The sequence below is a fragment of the Mercenaria mercenaria genome, chromosome 8 (assembly GCF_021730395.1).
Source record: "Mercenaria mercenaria strain notata chromosome 8, MADL_Memer_1, whole genome shotgun sequence".
NCBI classification, from domain to species: Eukaryota; Metazoa; Mollusca; class Bivalvia; order Venerida; family Veneridae; genus Mercenaria; species Mercenaria mercenaria.
In genome coordinates, this window is record NC_069368.1 from 37,050,092 (window position 1) to 37,068,396 (window position 18,305).

At 34.2% G+C, this 18,305-nt stretch overlaps 2 protein-coding genes across 3 annotated transcripts in view; both read left to right on the forward strand.

The window, feature by feature from the left end:
- Positions 1–1,519: 1,519 nt before the first annotated feature.
- Positions 1,520–2,428, forward strand: LOC128558873 (ring-infected erythrocyte surface antigen-like). Its single transcript, XM_053549114.1, has one exon. It carries the CDS (start codon positions 1,520–1,522, stop codon positions 2,426–2,428), a length of 909 nt encoding a protein of 302 aa, XP_053405089.1.
- A 4,705-nt stretch (positions 2,429–7,133) lies between these two features.
- Positions 7,134–18,305, forward strand: part of LOC123566573 (neuronal acetylcholine receptor subunit alpha-5-like) — a 51,032-nt gene continuing 39,860 nt past the window's right edge. The window contains exon 1 of one of the 2 annotated variants that reach the window (XM_045360803.2): positions 7,134–7,427. The gene's annotated coding sequence lies outside the window, so the exon portion shown is untranslated. Of the gene's footprint in view, positions 7,428–7,578; positions 7,599–18,305 lie in introns of those variants that run through there. The other variant, XM_045360805.2, reaches the window with a different exon arrangement.

Sequence of the window (18,305 nt, forward strand, 5' to 3'; positions counted from 1 at the left end):
TGGAATTGTATGCGAATGTTCATGAAAATTTTTTTTAAAGGTTTTTCTGTGTTTAGCTCTAGAGGACCCTAAAAGGGGACCATTGCGCAATTTGAAACAAATTTGGAAATGACCTTATAATGGTGGTACAGACCAAGGTTAATCAAGATCCATCATGCTGTTCATAGCATAGGTCGTTTAAAGTTTTTTTTCTAGTTTTAGCTCTAGTGGTCACCAAAAGGGGTAAAGTGCCACAAGCAGTAATTGTTAACGTCCGCCAATTTTGTTTCCCTATTGAGAACTAGGCAAATCTAACTTTTGATAAGTAACACACAAGATATAACACCTAAGAGGTAATACGTAACATGTAAGAGGTAACTGATAACACGTAACACATAATAGGTCATACATAAGAGGTTATGCATAAAAACTAAGACAAAATGTCCCTAATAGGCTTCCGTAGCATTATGAATGCAAACTGTTCTCTGTCTACTGTCTTTTGTGTTTATTTTTGAATTACTTTCACGCAAGTATCTACTTCTTTCTTGTTGTTATACTCTATATATTACTCACATTGTTATAGCTTTATTTTATATGTCTTGAAAATTATCAGATAGATTTGTTCACAAAACTGTCAGTGTGGAAATAGTCAATAAAGAGAGAGAATATCCAAAAGAGAATAGAGGTAAAAATATAATACAATATGTTTGCAATATATTCAAATAACAAAACAAGTGTGAGTGAGGAAATGAAATATTCATTTGCCCATTTAAAAGCATCATCCGGTGAGTTTTGAACCTTCTGCTCAATAATTTGAATAAAAATGTTTAAAATGTTCTCAAAGGTGAGAATGGAAAATTCTTATTTTAGATTGATATACAATGTATTTTTCAAATTAGACTAACTATAGTAAATCTATATGTCCCGAATGATGATAACATATTATTTTATTAAAATGTTTACGAAAAATTCACGATATTGGGAATAAAAGCGTTTCATTTTGGAGACAGGAATTTAGTGATTGTCCCCAACTTAGATTATGAAAACTATGTTTCTATCAACAATTCAAAAGTCAGGAAAATTGTAAATTCACTTGATAATGAGAGATTTATTGAGATACGGCGTATTTTACATAATGAAAAGAATTTATATATAGCGTACATACATACAGACTTTATGTTTTTCTGATAACGAAAACATCATGAACTTTGTACTTGAATCTAAGACAAACAATGTCTTCCGAAGTGACAGCGAATACAATACAAACAATGTCTTCCAACGTGACAGAGAATACAGCACAAACAATGTCTTCCAACGTGACAGAGAATACAGCACAAACAATGTCTTCCAACGTGACAGAGAATACAGCACAAACAATGTCTTTCAACGTGACAGAGAATACAGCACAAACAGTGTCTTCCAACGTGACAGAGAAAATATAGTACAAACAATGTCTTCCGAGGTGACAGAGAAAATATAGTACAAACAATGTCTTCCAAAGTGACAGCGAATACAGTAAAAACAATGTCTTCCACAAACAATGTCTTCCAACGTGACAGAGAATATAGCACAAACACTATCTTCCAACGTGACAGAGAATATATCACAAACAATGTCTTCCAACGTGACAGAGAATACAGCACAAACAATGTCTTCCAAAGTGGCAGAGAATATAACACAAACACTATCTTCCAACGTGACAGAGAATACAGCACAAACAATGTCTTCCAACGTGGCAGAGAATACAGCACAAACAATGTCTTCCAACGTGGCAGAGAATATAGCACAAACAATATCTTCCAACGTGACAGAGAATATAACACAAACACTATCTTCCAACGTGACAGAGAATACAGCACAAACAATGTCTTCCAACGTGACAGAGAATATAGCACAAACAATGTCTTCCAACGTGTTAGAGAATATAACACAAACACTATCTTCCAACGTGACAGAGAATACAGCACAAACAATGTCTTCCAACGTGACAGAGAATACAGCACAAACAATGTCTTCCAACGTGACAGAGAATATAGCACAAACAATGTCTTCCAACGTGACAGAGAATACAGCACAAACAATGTCTTCCAACGTGTCAGACAATACAGCACAAACAATGTCTTCCAACTTGACAGAGAATACAGCACAAACAATGTCTTCCAACGTGACAGAGAATACAGCACAAACAATGTCTTCCAACGTGACAGAGAATACAGCACAAACAATGTCTTCTAACGTGACAGAGAATACAGGACAAACAATGTCTTCAAACTTGACAGAGAATATAGTACAAACAATGTCTTCCAACGTGATAGAGAATATAAACAATGTCTTCCAACTTGACAGAGAATATAGTACAAACAATGTCTTCCAACGTGATAGAGAATATAGCACAAACAATGTCTTTCACATGACAAGAACACAGCACAAACAATGTCTTCCGATGTGACTAGCAATACACAGCAAACATTGTCTTACGGCATGACAAGAATACAGCACAAACAATGTCTTCCGACGTGACAGGGAATACACAGCAAACAATGTCATCCCGCATAACAAAAATACAGCACAAACAATGTCTTCCGATCACGGAATACACAGCAAATAATGTCTTCCAGCATGAAAAGAATACAACTCAAACAATGTCTTCCGACGTAACAGGGAATACACAGCAAATTATGTCTTCCAACATGAAAAGAATACAACTCAAACAATGTCTTCCGACGTAACAGGGAATACACAGCAAATAATGTCTTCCAACATGAAAAGAATACAGCTCAAACAATGTCTTCCGACGTAACAGGGAATACAGAGCAAACAATGTCTTCCAACATGAAAAGAATACAACTCAAACAATGTCTTTCAACGTAACAGGTAATACAATATATTCCCGCCTGGGAATACAATATATTCCCGCCTAGCAGAATAGGAAACTTATAATTGCCTCCCGGGGTTCTGAAGTTAGATTGTGAATTAATCTGTCTAATAAATAACGTGTAGTTCCTTCCTTTCTTAAACTTTAGAAATAGCTCACGTTTAATCTATAAAACGTTAATAATCAGAGGATGATATTCTGTTTTAGTGTTCACTGATTTAGATTTGTAAAAAACAAAAAACTGACTTTCATTTTAGTACAGATATTTTTGTAAAACGTGTCAGCTTTTTATACACCTTAGGCAAGAGAGTTATATTACAATTGTAACAGATGATTAATTTGTTTTTGATTTTTCGTGCATCATGTAAACTAAAATATCTAGTTATTTTCATTAAATTCAAATCATAATGATTCTTCAGAATCCTTCAGACCTTCCAAATGGTTCACTTTTATAATGTTATATATGTAATAATTATTGTTTTGATAATAATCAGACATGTTGACTAGGTGATTGTGGTTTTCGAAGTAATGTAGTATTATATGCCTGTACATAACCTTTTGCTTGACTAAGTGGGATCTCTTTCTTGCAAGGCAACGGCTGACATGATGATAACTGAACATATTGATGATGATTAAATATGGTCTTTTCATGCCCTGAACTCCCCGTAATGCCATTTACACTTTTGGCATTATCAATTCATTGATGGTAAAGTGTAAGTTTTAATGTTAGATGTAAAAAGGTATGCTTTACTGTGTTCCTTTTTCAGAACAGATCAATCGGGAAATGTAACCAAAGTAATTGATGTCTATCTTGGTCCAATTTACTCTTAAGTAAAGAAACGAAATCAATGACCATCAGTTGTAAAGAATGAAATATATCAGTGTAATAGTGTAGTGTCCATTATAAATCTCCTAGTATCAAGGCAAATATTGAATATATTTTATCATGATACCAAATCCTTGCATAAAGATGTCACCCAGACATATTCCAAAATCATGATATCTTTCACCTCATGGCAGTTCTTGCTGAGGCGATATGACTGCAAGTGCAGATACTAGAATATTCAATGAATGTAATAGATGCCACGTTCGTGAAAACTTTAAATAGGCACTACCTATTTAAGATATATAAATATTTAACTGCACCAAAATACATAGTCTGAAAAAAAAATTAAGTATCATTTTCTGAAAAAAATATTGAGCTGAAAAAAGTTCCTGAGTAAAATATTTGAAAACAAGAGATCCACCAAGCGGGGCATTATACGGAAGAGAGTGATGTATTTACTGTTTTTTAGAGAAACGACTTTTAAGTATATATTTTAAAACATACTCCTACATAATTCAGTAAAAAAAATCAAAGAGATTATTTCTCATTGACGTGAAATTTTCAGTTTGCACTACGTAAAATTAGATTTTCTTAAAACTACATTAATAACAAGAGGGCCATGATGGCCCTATATCGCTCACCTGAGCAGCATCACTGATCAAGTGTTGACATAGATCACACTATATATAATCAGGACAAATATATTCTCTTTTAACAACATTTAAAACATTTAAAACCAATCTCATTAGATGCTGCTGAAGTATATTCATTTACATAAAATAAAGGGAGGTAATTTGTCATAAATTCAGTAAAAGGTTATCTACCCTGGTCGTCCGAGTCCATCTAATAACATAAATGACATTTCAAATCAGTATCTTCATGCATTGGTTACTGAGATACACCTATTTTAATTTGAAACAAAGGTAATTTGACATAAAATCAGTCCGTAGTTATCTGCCCTGATTGTCTCAGTCCAACTTATGACCATAATGAAATTTCAAATGAGTCCTATAAATACTTACTGAGATAAATCCAATTTTATTAAAATCAGGTGAGGTAATCATGCATTGGTATATGCATATAGATGATACAGAGTACAAGCCTTTACAACAATATATAAGAAAAGTATTGATATCGATATTCAGTCAAGAGTTATCTAACATGACTGTTTCTTACCATGGAAGATATAAATAACGTTTCAAACCAATCTCAGAAGCTGCTATGTATATTCATTTACGGACAAAATAAAGGGAGGTAATTTGTCATAAATTCAGCAAATATGTATTTTCATTGATTGTCCAAGTCAATCTGATGGCATGAATGAAATTTCAGATCAGTATCTTCATTAGTTACGGAGATATACCCACTTTTGTTTGAAATAAAGGGAGGTAATTTGACATAAAATCAGTTCAAAGTTGCCTACACTGATTGTTTCAGTCCAACTAATGATAATAATGAAATTTCAAATGAGTCCTATAAGTATTTACTGATATAAACCCATTTTGATTAAAATCAGGGGAGGTGATCAGATATAAGATAACTCCGGAACCTATAATTAGTTCTGACATTCATCATGGAATCCAAGATTTATTGTTGCTGAGATATTTTGCAAGTTTGTATCAAATAAAACCATCAATGAAGTCTCTATATGGCTGCGAAAGCCGTAATAGCAAATTTTGGCCCTTTAAGGAGCCATAACTCTGGAACCAATGGTGGGATCTGGCCAGTTTTCGAAAGGAACTTAGATATTACGCCAGTACAAGTTGTGTGCAAGTTTGATTAAAGTTGATTGCAAAATATTGTCTCTATCGTGTTCACAAGCCAAAAATAGCAAATTTTGGCCCTTTAAGGGGCCACAACTCTGGAACCTATGACGGGATCTGGCCAGTTTTCGAAAGGAACCGAGATATTATGCCAGTAGGAGAGATCGTGTTTGTATACAAATTAAATCCGTTGTATTTTCTATTTTTAGCACTGATAAGACAGAGATCGGTGGGCAGACGCCGAGCGTACATGCTTTTTTTCTTTTTGTAAACAGTGATGTTTTTCTAACGGCTTAAACTTCCTTAAAACACAAATTATATAAATACAAATATTTTTTGATCAATAGAAAGGTTATAAAACAAGCAATTTATTAATAACATTTAATTCTTATTTCGAAGTAAAATGGATTAATTATGAACGCTTATCTTACAGTGTTTTTCTAAAAGTTTTGAACATCGCTACGCCGCTATTAAAATCATATGTCATCTAAAATGGTAATTCATATTAAAAAGGTAATTGCATAAGAAAATATGAAAAAAGGTGCCATAACTCTAGAACCCATGATGGGACCAGGCCAGTTTTCGAAAGGAACCGAGATATTATGCCAAAACAAGTTGCGTGTAAGTTTTGTTAAAGTTGATTGCAAAATGTGGTCTCTATCATGTTCACAAGCCAAAAATGGCAAATTTTGGCTCTTTAAGGGGCCATAACTCTAGAACAAATGAAGGGATCTGACCAGTTTTCGAAAGAAACCGAGATATTATACCCATACAAGTTTTGTGCAAGTTTGATTAAAATCAATTACAAAATGTGGTCTCTATCGTGTTCACAAGGAAATTGTGAACGGACGGACGACGGATGGACGGACAACGGACGAAGGGCGATCATAAAAGCTCACCCTGTCACTACGTGACAGGTGAGCTAAAACGTCTTTTTATACTCCTTTAACCAAGACACAATTTGACTGCCTTTTAAACTATGGTAAACAATGGCCAACGCACGGACAGGTAAGAGAGCATTATGCGCATCTGAACTCTGAACATTGAGAAATCCCGAAGGCATTTATAACTTGATAAACAACCCATGTTGTTCTGGTGCTTCCAGTCACACATATAACCATGCCAGGTTGCAGCAGCCATGACACCATTACTTTAATACATATATGTACAATATGAAAGTGGTGCTATAACACCAACAGTCTTAAAACTTTTCCTTGCCTACTACTTTAACACTTAAAGGTCCATTACTAAGGGAAAGTGAGTTGGCAATTTTTTTCATAGCCAGTGCATAAACTTCTGCAAGACACTAAATAATGAAGATTGGCATGTCAAAATTTACAGAAGGTCTTTTGAACTCAAAGAAATGTATGTGTATTATATTGAAATTTCAATGAATCGACAGAATGACCCCCCAGGTCTTTTTAACTTTCTTCATACTTCATAGAAAAATAATTGTACATATACTGCGATTTATTTCGAATTTCTACATACCAACTTTCATTTTCCAATAAAATGAATAAGTTTCTGTGCTTTTTAAAAGAAATTAAAATGTTCACTTTCCTTAGTATTGGACCTTTAAATTTTGCATTATTTTAGCAAACAAGTCCGGAACTACAGCTTATATAAAGTTCATTTAATTTCGTTTCTTGAAGTTGATATTGCTGTCTTTGCATCTGAATCAAAGAAATGAAAATTTGATTAGGCATTAAAACACTGCAAGTTAGACATGTTAGATGATATGAGTCTACAATAATATACTATCCAACAGGATATCCATAGGCAATGGCAGAGACTATCATGGTTTTTGTATTGGCTAAATTATTCTGCTGTAAAAGAAAAAGCCATTGTTGATACAAAACGCTGCAGTTGTACTTTTACCGTACAAAATCGATTAAACTCGTTTAACAACTTGGAATATATTTCGTAATTGTTTTAAAAGGATATATCGGTGTAAATATACAGTGAACAGGCTGACTTCATTCAGGTAAATGTCTTATTTTACTTAAAATCAATATAAGTAAGTGTCTGGCATTTTGTTTCCGATATATATTTTATAGTGTGCGTACTGATTTACTGCAGGATGACGTCTTTTCCAGATAAACTGATACCAAATCTTAAGAACAGGCGGGGTTATGGGAAGAAAACTGTCTTTATCGTGCGTATTATTTATATGCAACTTTATCATATATATAAAAAAATAATGCAGTTCACATTGCACGTCCACTGCACTTTTGACAGTTCTGCATTTTAACCAAAAGTCATTTACCCGAATAACATTGGATTAAGCCTGAATCATACATTTCGAAGTCATCTCTTGTGTATATTTGTAAAAACGGCATTTTTTTCTTTTAGATATCAAAAATTTGACACTTGAGATTATTCTAAATAATGCCAGATCTGTATGAAATTTAAGGAACTTACAAATAATAATGTGTAAATATCTAAAAAAAAAAAACAACAACAACAAAAAAAAAACCCCGCAAACTAACTATTTTATTTGGCTGTATAATAGACAGTATGTTGATTCTCATTTGTGAAAATATTTCATTAAAATTCACATTTTAGAAACATTTCTGCTGTAAAAATGTCAACAAATTTGAAATTTTCCCACAGACATCCATTATGAAAACTTGCGTGAAGTCTAATTTTTTCAAATTAGTAAAGCAAAATCTCAAACACATGAACCAATCTTTTTTATTTGCCAGATATTCATGGTATATTCTTAAGTTTCGAAAAATCAAAATCTTCATTATAAGATAAATTTAACCGAACGTGTAAAGCTACGGTAACATTAAGATCGGCAATTTAGTTTTGTACATGCCATTTTAAGCAGCCAAAACATAATAAAGTTTTCCACGATCGCCATCTTCGTGACAAAAGATAAGGATAATAATTTTGCATTTTATTCCCGGGAATCGACTTGTAATATGAAATCGTGGCCCATTACATAGAAACGAAATTACTGAAAAATCGTTTTATTGGCATCAAATGATATGCAATGAACAATGAAAAACTTGACACAAAAACTCTCAGGTTCGAGACCTACAGTCATTCCGACTTATGTGTAAGCGGTCCCTGGTTCGGGTTAAAGTCAGTCCGCCGTATTTTTAGCGGCCCCAGGTTCAAGTCCTGGTTGTTAGCGGTCTCTAGTTTGAGTTCTGATCACTCCGCCGTATGTGTGAGCGGTCCCTTTTTCGAATTCCGGCCTGTCTTCCTATGTGTGAACCACTGGTCACGTCAGAAATAGTTTCAGTCTGTTACATTTGATTTTTATTGTATTTTTAACTATGTCTGAAGCCAGTAAAATGTGGTAATTCAGCAAATGAGTCAACGAGTGAGAAGCAAACTTTGAGCTATACCGATTTTGATACACTGGAGGAAATAAACTACATTCCCACGAAGCAATACAGGAAAAAATAATTGTATCCCTGAGATATGATGTAACTATCTAATAAATAACATATAGTTCCTCCCTTGCTTAATCAAGATTTTGGCAACATTCCACGCATCATCTATAAAACGTTAATAATGAAACATTACTTCCGTATCAAGGGACGTCATTCTAATTTCATCGTTCATCGAATTAAAACCGCAATATAATAAAATGTATCCAAGTACCAAGTTTTTATGCAATCTAGTTTACAAACCAAACATTAGAATGCTTTGCATATGATGGATTAAGCTGAACAAGTAACTGAACTTATATAATATTTTAAGTTGCATTGTAGAACAATGCCTTGTATATGTGGCCGCTACAAGTAAGTTAAAAAATAGTAACTTCTACAATATCTAGTTTTCTTCGTTAAGGTAAAATTTGGAGGATTTTTTAGAGTTGTTTTGCTACTTTCATAGATATATCGCTTCTGGTTGGGTCCTTTAAACCTATATTACGGCATTTTTAAATGTTTGATGTTTTGAGTCACTGTGACTACCAAGCAATCATACAGTTTTGAAATGCACTTATTTTTGCAGACAACACTTTGTTAAACACAAAATCACCATTTTGTTATATCGGGTTCCGCCACTGTTTGAGTTGAATGACATCAACGTCTGTCCTTTGGGATTTTTATTTGGATTTCCCAATGGGCAGCATCTTCAAACATCATTACTCATCTGAGCTAGTAAAGGCCAAACTATGTATTTAATTCCCTGATATTTGAAACAAAAATCATTGTTTTAATTATTTTGACTTCATTTTACATTACCGTTAAAAAAATCTTCTTGTATGAAACTGCTGGCCCGATTTTGATATAACTTCACACAAATGGTCCTTGTGTGATAATCTGCCAAGATTGTTCGTATTATTTCGATTCCTCAAAAAAGAAAACATGACAGCCAGGATGGCGTGGCCATTTTCCCTATATGTATTTAGTGAAAATTTAAAACTTATTCTTGTGTGAAACTGCTGGTCCGATTTTTAAAATAATTGCACACAAATGGTGTGACCCTCTACCAAGATTATTCAAGTTATTTCGTTTCGACTAAAACATGGTTTCCAGCGGGTGTGACCACTTTTCCCCTGCTTGTATATATTGGAGACTTTAATTATATTCTTATCAGGAGCAGCAGGCCCAATTTTAAAATAATTTTACACAAATGTGACTTGGGTGACCCTTTACAAAGATTGTAGAGATTATTTTGTTTCATCAGAAGCGATTGTCACCAGGGGTTGTGGTCACTTTACCTCTTATTTATGTAATGGAAACTTTAAAAATCATCATCTTTGATATTGTCATATCACATCAGTTCCCCAATGTCTTACCCAACCTCAACAACCCCATCCCGACCAATATAGTTATATATATATATAACACAAAACACACATACACCCGCCTGTATTTATTCAGTAGAAACTTTTGTTTTTGTTCAATCAATCCGACGCCGCTATTTAACGTTGAAAATCAAAATCATAAAGAACAGATAAAAATATTTCAGCCGAGTACACGGGTCAACTTGGCAAAATCATAAAATTTACCTTCTTAACACTTTATTTGAATGTTTGTAGTACTCAGACAGATTCTAATAAACGACTAAACAATTAGTCAGACACAGTGAGGTTTGAACACTGCGCAAAACTGTACGTTTTAGTTCCATTGATTTTCTATAAAATCTCGCCTCTTCCAAGCTAGAATATTAAAATAACACTCAAAGACAAATTATCTGCATTCAAATTGACATTGGACAGACAGTAAAAACTACGGAAACATATTGGAAACTTTTTTAAAGGAAGTCGATCACATTTAAGCTATTCTTCATGACATTATTTGCTTTCTATATATTCCATTAGTAATTAAGTTGTGGAATAAAATACCCATTAAAGAGAGTTATGTCCCTGTTTCTTTTTTTATGATAACTAAGCATAAGGATTTTGTATCAGTGTAATATGAACTATGTAAAGCGCCTTTGAACGTGAAATTGATCATGAAAAGGGCGCTATATAAATCTGGTATAATAATAATGATAATAATAATATGTTTTCGCGACGTTCTGAATGTTTCAAATGGTCAGACACTGCTTTTAATTTTTCCTTTTACAAAATGTACTTGCATTGTAAAAATGGCTTTATAGGGTCCCTCAGAACATTCGTTGACCCGTGAGGTCTCATTTTTGTTATCTTATAGCCTTCCAGTCTTAACTAGAATGTGTCTGTAGGACACAGGGTGTGCCCCCCACTGGTACATTTGTCACAAATAAGGGGCAATTATTCAGATGTTTGCAGTCTTAATGGGGTATAGCCTCAACTAACATTTTATGAAAAAGATTCATTATTCTAGGCCATACACTTTTTGAGCTATGAGCATCACAAACAAAAAAATCCACTATTTTGGCTATTTCAAGGGCCATAACTCTGTAATAAGGGCTAAGATTCTCAAGAAGAATGCCAAGTGTGCAAGGTCACATCACGATAAAGACTCCAGCAAGGTTTCCTGAATTTACATCTAATACTTTTTGAGCTAGGCACATAATTAGGTGAAAAAGTGCATGCTTTTTACTATTTCAGGGGCCATAACTTTAAAAAATGGGGGTGGAGCCAGCCAAAAATTTAGTGGTGTGCAAGCTAATATCATGCTTAAGACTTATGTTAGTTTTCAACCATTTATATTAAATACTTTTTGAGCTAGGTGCGCCACAAGGTGAAAATGTACATTTTTGACTATTTCAGGGGCCATAACTCTAAAAATAGGGGGCGGACCCAAATGAAAAATAGGAGGTGCGCAAGTTCATATCATGATTAAGACTCATGCAAGGCTTCATGAATCTATATCAAATACTTTTTGAGCTAGGCGTGTCACAAGGTAAAAATGTGCATTTTTGACTATTTCAGGGGCCATAACTCTGAAAATAGGGCGCGGAGCCAGATAAAAAATAGGAGGTGCGCAAGTTCATCATGATAAAGACTCGTGCAAGGTTTCATCAATTTATATCAAATACTTTTCAAGCTAGACGCGTCACGAACTTCGGACGGACGGACGGACGCACGGACAAGACCAAATCTATATGTCCCCACCACTCATGGGGGGGGGGGGGGGGCACAAAAAGAATGGAGAAAACATGGGTTTTCAATGTAATCAAATAATGTATGCGTTTGTAAATGCTGCTAGAAAATACAACAACGCATAAGTCTACACCAGAAGAAACAATCCCCATAACTCTTGATTTGAATTTTTACAAAGTTATGCCACTTTTTAACTTACATTTTTTTTGGTTAAAGTTTTAAATAATGTCCAATATCTCTGTTACATTCAAAGCTATTGACTATAGGGGAGATCGCCGTGACGACACGCATTAACATCTGTTTATCTGGTGGTGGGCAGTTTGTGTATGGTATATGAATTTTAAAATTTTAGTAACTTTTTCGCTCATTAATGGATTTTCATTTTTTTTTTTTTTTTTGGGGGGGGGGGGGGGGGGGTTGTATTTAACGTCGCACCGATACAATTGTAGGTCATATGGCGCCATTCCAGCTTTGATGGTGGAGGAAGACCCCAGGTGCCCCTCCGTGCATTATTTCATCACGAACAGGCACCTGGGTAGAACCACCGGCCTTCCGTAAGTCAGCTTGATGGCTTCCACACATGAAGAATTCAACGCCCCGAGTGAGGCTCGAACCCCCCGAGTGAGGCTCGAACCCACATCGATGAGGGGCAAGTGATTTGAAGTCAGCGACCTTAGCCACTCGGCCATGGAGGCCCCTTTTTCAAAATTCAGAAAGTTTTGAAATACTTATAATTTTCATATTTTCGTATTTAAATATCTTTTTCAAATGACTAACCGTTTTAAATGACATATAATTTTAATAGTGGCGTAGTTTAAAACTTTTAGAAAAACACTGTAAGTTAAGCTTTCATAATTAATCCATTTTATTTCGAAATAATGATTTAAAGTAATTAATAAATTTCTTGTTTATAACCTTTCCATTGATCAAAGAATTATTGATTTAATTTGTGCTTTAAGAAAGTTTAGGCCGTTAGGAAAGCATCACTGTTTACAAAAACAATGTACGTTTTGCGTTTGCCCATCCGATCACCGTCTTATCAAAAATAGAAAATACAACAGATTTGTATACAAACACGATCTTTCCTATTATGCCCCTTTACTGGCAAAGCTTTTATTCAGAGTCAATCACTGAGAAAAGTCACTGAGAAAAGTCGAGCATGCTGTCTTACAGACAGCTCCCTCTTGTTCTAAATTTAAACTTTCTTAACAGAATAAATTTGTTGAGACAAAGTCTCAATTTAGGTCTGAAATGGTGGTGAACATGCATTAACATTATTCTACTCGAGGACTGAAAAAAAAACTGAAGCTCTAAATTGGTCTGAACACAACTCATAATGTAAATTCCTTACCCCACCCACTTTATTATAAAAATACTGATCATGAACAGAAAACAGGAATGCAGTTGTGATTAAATTACATTTTAGAACAATCTGGGACTGGACTTTATAAGCATTTGTACACTGTTACGTCCGTAAAAAGTAGCGCACCAAAGAATTTTGCCTTGATTTTTTTCAATGGGGCGAGCCCAACTCAAAAACAAACAAAAACATTTTTTTTTAGTGTTTCTGAAAATATACGAGCGGCAAATCCGATGCACAACTTTTTAATTTGGTGTGACCTTAACAGTTTCTGAATTGAAAGTTTGTTATATTTAGGACAAGCTGCTAAAAATAAATGAAATCTGGGACATCGATTGATAAGACCTGTATTCATGACCAAAAATTAAACATTAAAGAGGAAGAAATGTATAAAATCATAAGTCAATTTTATTTAAAAGCCACTGTCCATTTGTTTTTATTTTTGTTAGGTTTAACTTTGCAGCGTCACATTTATAAGCTAGGTGCCTGCATTATTTCATTACATCTGGCACCTGGGTAGAACCACCGACCTATTAAAAACCAGCTGAATGGCTTCCTCACATAAGAATTCTACCACCCAAGTAAGGCTCAAACCAATATCTGTGAGTGGTAAATGATTCCAAGTCAGCAACCTCAACCACTTGGACCACCGCTGAAAGCCACTGTTCAAGAATTCATAAAGCTGTCTTAAATCAGTGCATCATCAGCCACTGAAAGATCAGCACATATCGTTCAAAGGCGGATATGGATGCTGTCACTCAAACTCTTCGTTCTTGAGATACTTTGCATGTTATTGCAATACAAGCAAAAAGGAAGGTTGATCCCCACTTCAGATGATGTGCAGAACTAAGCTGCAGGGCCCAGATTCATCATCATTGAAAAGTATGAAACTTGATTTAGACTTAATTAAAAACTGCAAAGATTTAATTTGACATAATTTCTTGACGGCTAAGATAAATTATTGAAATTCTGTCGAGCTCTAGATTTTAGATAACAATCTGTGTTCACAGAACAGAAAGAAAAATGGAGCCTTCTGACGTCTAGGTTTCATACTTACACATATTGGATGAATATGAGCCTAAGTTCCCTGTGACAAGTTGCCAAACTACTATTCATTTTCATAACCTTATCATCAGCCAACATTTGACTGTTTCTAATTTGTATGTTTTTTTTCCTTATAAGTTTATATTTCTACAATTGCTACTAAGATTATCTAAAAGCAACAATGCCATTTTGGGCCTGTTGGCAGTGGCAGAAATAAGTAAGTGTATTTGATACTAGAAATTTCACAGCTTAGTTGTCATTAAGGTAGTTCTGCACGTTTGGATCGAATTGTTTTCTACAATGTAGAATTTGATTAAACTCTTGATTTGTCAAAACTTCAAAATATACCTAGAAAATTCAGCAAATAAAAAAGATTGGGACGTCTGCTTGATTTTTTGCTAGACTGATTTGAAAACTAGAATGTGCCTGTAGGACACAGGGTGTGCCCCACCACTGGTACATTTGTCACAAATAAGGGGAAATAATTCAAATGTTTGCAGTCTTAATGGGGTATAGCCTCAAAAAAAATATGAAAAGGATTCATTATTCTATACCATACACTTTTTGAGCTATGAGCATCACAAACAAAAAATCCACTATTTTGGCTATTTCAAGGGCCGTAACTCTGTAATAAATGCTAAAATTCTCAAGAAGAATGCCAAGTGTGCAAGGTCACATTATGATAAAGACTCAAGAAGGGTTTCATGAATTTACATTAAATACTTTCTGAGTGAGGCACATAATTAGGTGAAAATGTGCATTTTTTTACTATTTCAGGGGCCATAACTCTAAAAATAGGGGGATGACCCAGATGAAAAATAGTAGGTGCGCAAGTTCATATCATGATAAAGACTCATGCAAGGCTTCATCCATTTATATCAAATACTTTTTAGCTAGGCGTGTCACAAAGTGAAAATCTGCATTTTTTGTCTATTTCAGGGGCCATAACTCTAAAAATAGGGGGCGGAGCCAAACGAAAGATAGTAGGTGCGCAAGTTCATATCATAATAAAGACTCGCGCAAGGTTTCATCAATTTATATCAAATACTTTTTGAGCTAGGCGCGTCACGAACTTCGGACGGACGCACGGACAAGAGCAAATCTATCTGCCCCCACCACTCATGAGGGCACAAAAACCGAAACTTTTTAATATCAGCATCACCGATCCATTTTTCATCACTTTCAAAGACCCGGTTGTGCAAATGCCCAGTGTACACGGCAAATCCATGGCTGGAAAGTTTTATAGGGATAAGGTTCTAAAATCAGTTGGAAAACAATACGTTAAATTGGTTTACGAACATCTGTCTCATTTTGCACACCAGTGTATTAATGGTACAGCAGTATTGCCGCACCCACCATATCCGTTCCACCTAAGTGTTATAAATATTTCTTCGCTGGGCGTCCCTACATTCCAGAAGCGCCCTTGGTAGTACAGTGAATCAGTGTCCGCATAGCATGGCAAGGGCAGACTACTCTTTGGCTTTCAGGTAATGGATAGCCCGAGTGAAAAAGTGCGTTTCTGTTAAGGTTAAATTTTTTGAGGGACTAGTATAAGCAAGATGCTTAAATACTGAGTTTTCCATAATTTATATCAACAGTCTCAAAATTGTCTGAATTTCCCTCGTAGTTTGACTGGTACATTTCAAACTACTTAAAAACATAACAAACGTTTTGCTCCAAAAGAACCTTGTATGTATTTGTGAATTGATGTAGGGTTTTGCTGTTTAAAAATGATGCTTTTGGTTAAAAATTAACTTATACTCTTTTGATTAAATTAAAATCTAAAATCGAACAGAATTTTAATCATGAAGAAAGATACTTCTGTTATGTTTTCATGGTCCATTGCCAATTACCCTACAATAAACAGTTTTACATAATCACCATAATTGGATTGTCTGTAGGCACTTATACTATCGTATTTAAATCAACTATGCCCGGTACGTTCTAAATTTGATAGTAATGACATTTGAATGAAATTACAACTGCAAAGTGATATTGACATCTTTTGAAGCAAAGACAATATCTTACTCAGTTACAACCATTTCGTTGCATATTATTCAGTAGTTTCTAAAAGAGACTGTGTTCTCTGGTGCAAAACAAGGTTAAATATAGAAATAAATACATAATTATTTAGAATAACACTTAATAAAACCAGATATTGTCATGCTATGTAGGCTAGTATTAGTATTACAATTACTTTTGCTCGGTATTTGACCAATTAAACATTTACTGTCATATATTGATGCTTTAAATATAAGTGTACACAAGCAAAGTCTTTGTCCACATCACATCCTGCAAATCTGATGTTCATATTTTCATGCTTTCCATACTTTTATTTGTTAACACAGTTTACGTAATTGATTGCACCATTTCTTAAATTTTTGATGAATTAATAGTTATGTTCTGAACCATCTAATACTGAAACATATTAGACATATGATGTCCGTATTAGACGTATGTTGTCCGTATTAGACGTATGTAGTCCGTATTAGACGTATGTTGCCCGTATTAGACATATGATGTCCGTATTAGACGTATGTAGTTCGTATTAGACGTATGTTGTCCGTATTAGACGTATGTAGTTCGTAGATAATTATATTTAAAGCTAGTGCTAATTCCCTCGGTTATCTCGGCTTGTGACCAAGTTGTGACCAGGTTAAAGTGCATTACTCCAAAGGGCAAACCGTGTTGCGTTTTTATTGGAATTCAGTGCTTACAGCTGAAAATATGACTTCTACCTTCTAAACAGCGCATTCCTGAGCGTACATGCAAAGAAAATAAGGCATGTATACCGATACAGAAGCAGCCGAAAACAGAAAAAAAGCACATTTCAAATGTTTTGATCCGTTACAGAAAACGAATCATTTTCAAAAATATATTTCAGCTAAAACAGGTGATAAGAAAAGAAAGAAAGGTAATGATAAGTTAGAAACATTTTTGAAGAATAAAACTTACCATTCGACTTCGAGTCATATGAACCCTTATGATATTCGCAATAATATTCTTTTTTAATAAATTTTACAATAAAAGATATATTAGAATCGAAATAATTGATAGCAAAACCATATTTAAACACTATACATACATTCGTGCAGTTAACTCGTATAAAATGATTTAATTATTACGCCATACGTATAACCACCCAATAGTGTTAAAAGACGGTTTTGCTAAATAAAAGACAATTTAGAATATGAACACTATATACACTCGGCGGTTATACGTCGTACGTAATAATTTCACTCGGGCAGGTGCCTGACTAACATGTACATGTATAACCGCCAGTCGTACGCGTGCATAAATAATGTTATAACACGATTTTGCTATAAATGATTTCTTAAGTATAACAGATAAAAACAGTGTTAGTCTACCAAAATTAAGAATCCCTTTTACTGAAATTTTCTTGCTTTTAGACTTTGCAATGTATATTATTAAAACACAGCTAAAACTCCTATCATCTAACATCAGATGTAAATTGGAAAGATCAATACAACCACTATAATTACACTATATTTGCGTACCTAGTAACAAAAAAAAACACCTGCAAATTCTGGTACTTTAAATCTATTAGAATATATTTAACATCAGATTCTGTAAAGTGTCAGCTAAGCTTATGTTACAAATGTACATTACTCGATTGAAAATCCCAACAAAATGTGCTACGTATATCAGTTCAAAAATATCGAAGCCAGTTTTGACAGACAACCATACAATACTCTTATTTGTATAAAATACTTTAAATTTATCTTTCTTTATTAAGGCTGTGAAATTTTCAAGATTATTTGAAGAGCATGTAAATAGATTTTCACGCAAATCATCATATAAATGACAGTTCATCAAAACATGAAAGTCATTTTCAACCTGATTTTCAACCCTTTGATCAACATGTAACCTTTTATATCGTCTGGTTTCTATTCTGTTTCGGGAAGTTCCAATTCTAAAATTTGCAAATGCAGCTCTATGAA

What these genes read in the sequence shown, in the direction of transcription:
- LOC128558873 (XM_053549114.1), top strand. Translation starts at nt 1,520, where the DNA reads ATGTCTTCCAACGTGACAGAGAATATAGCACAAACACTATCTTCCAAC.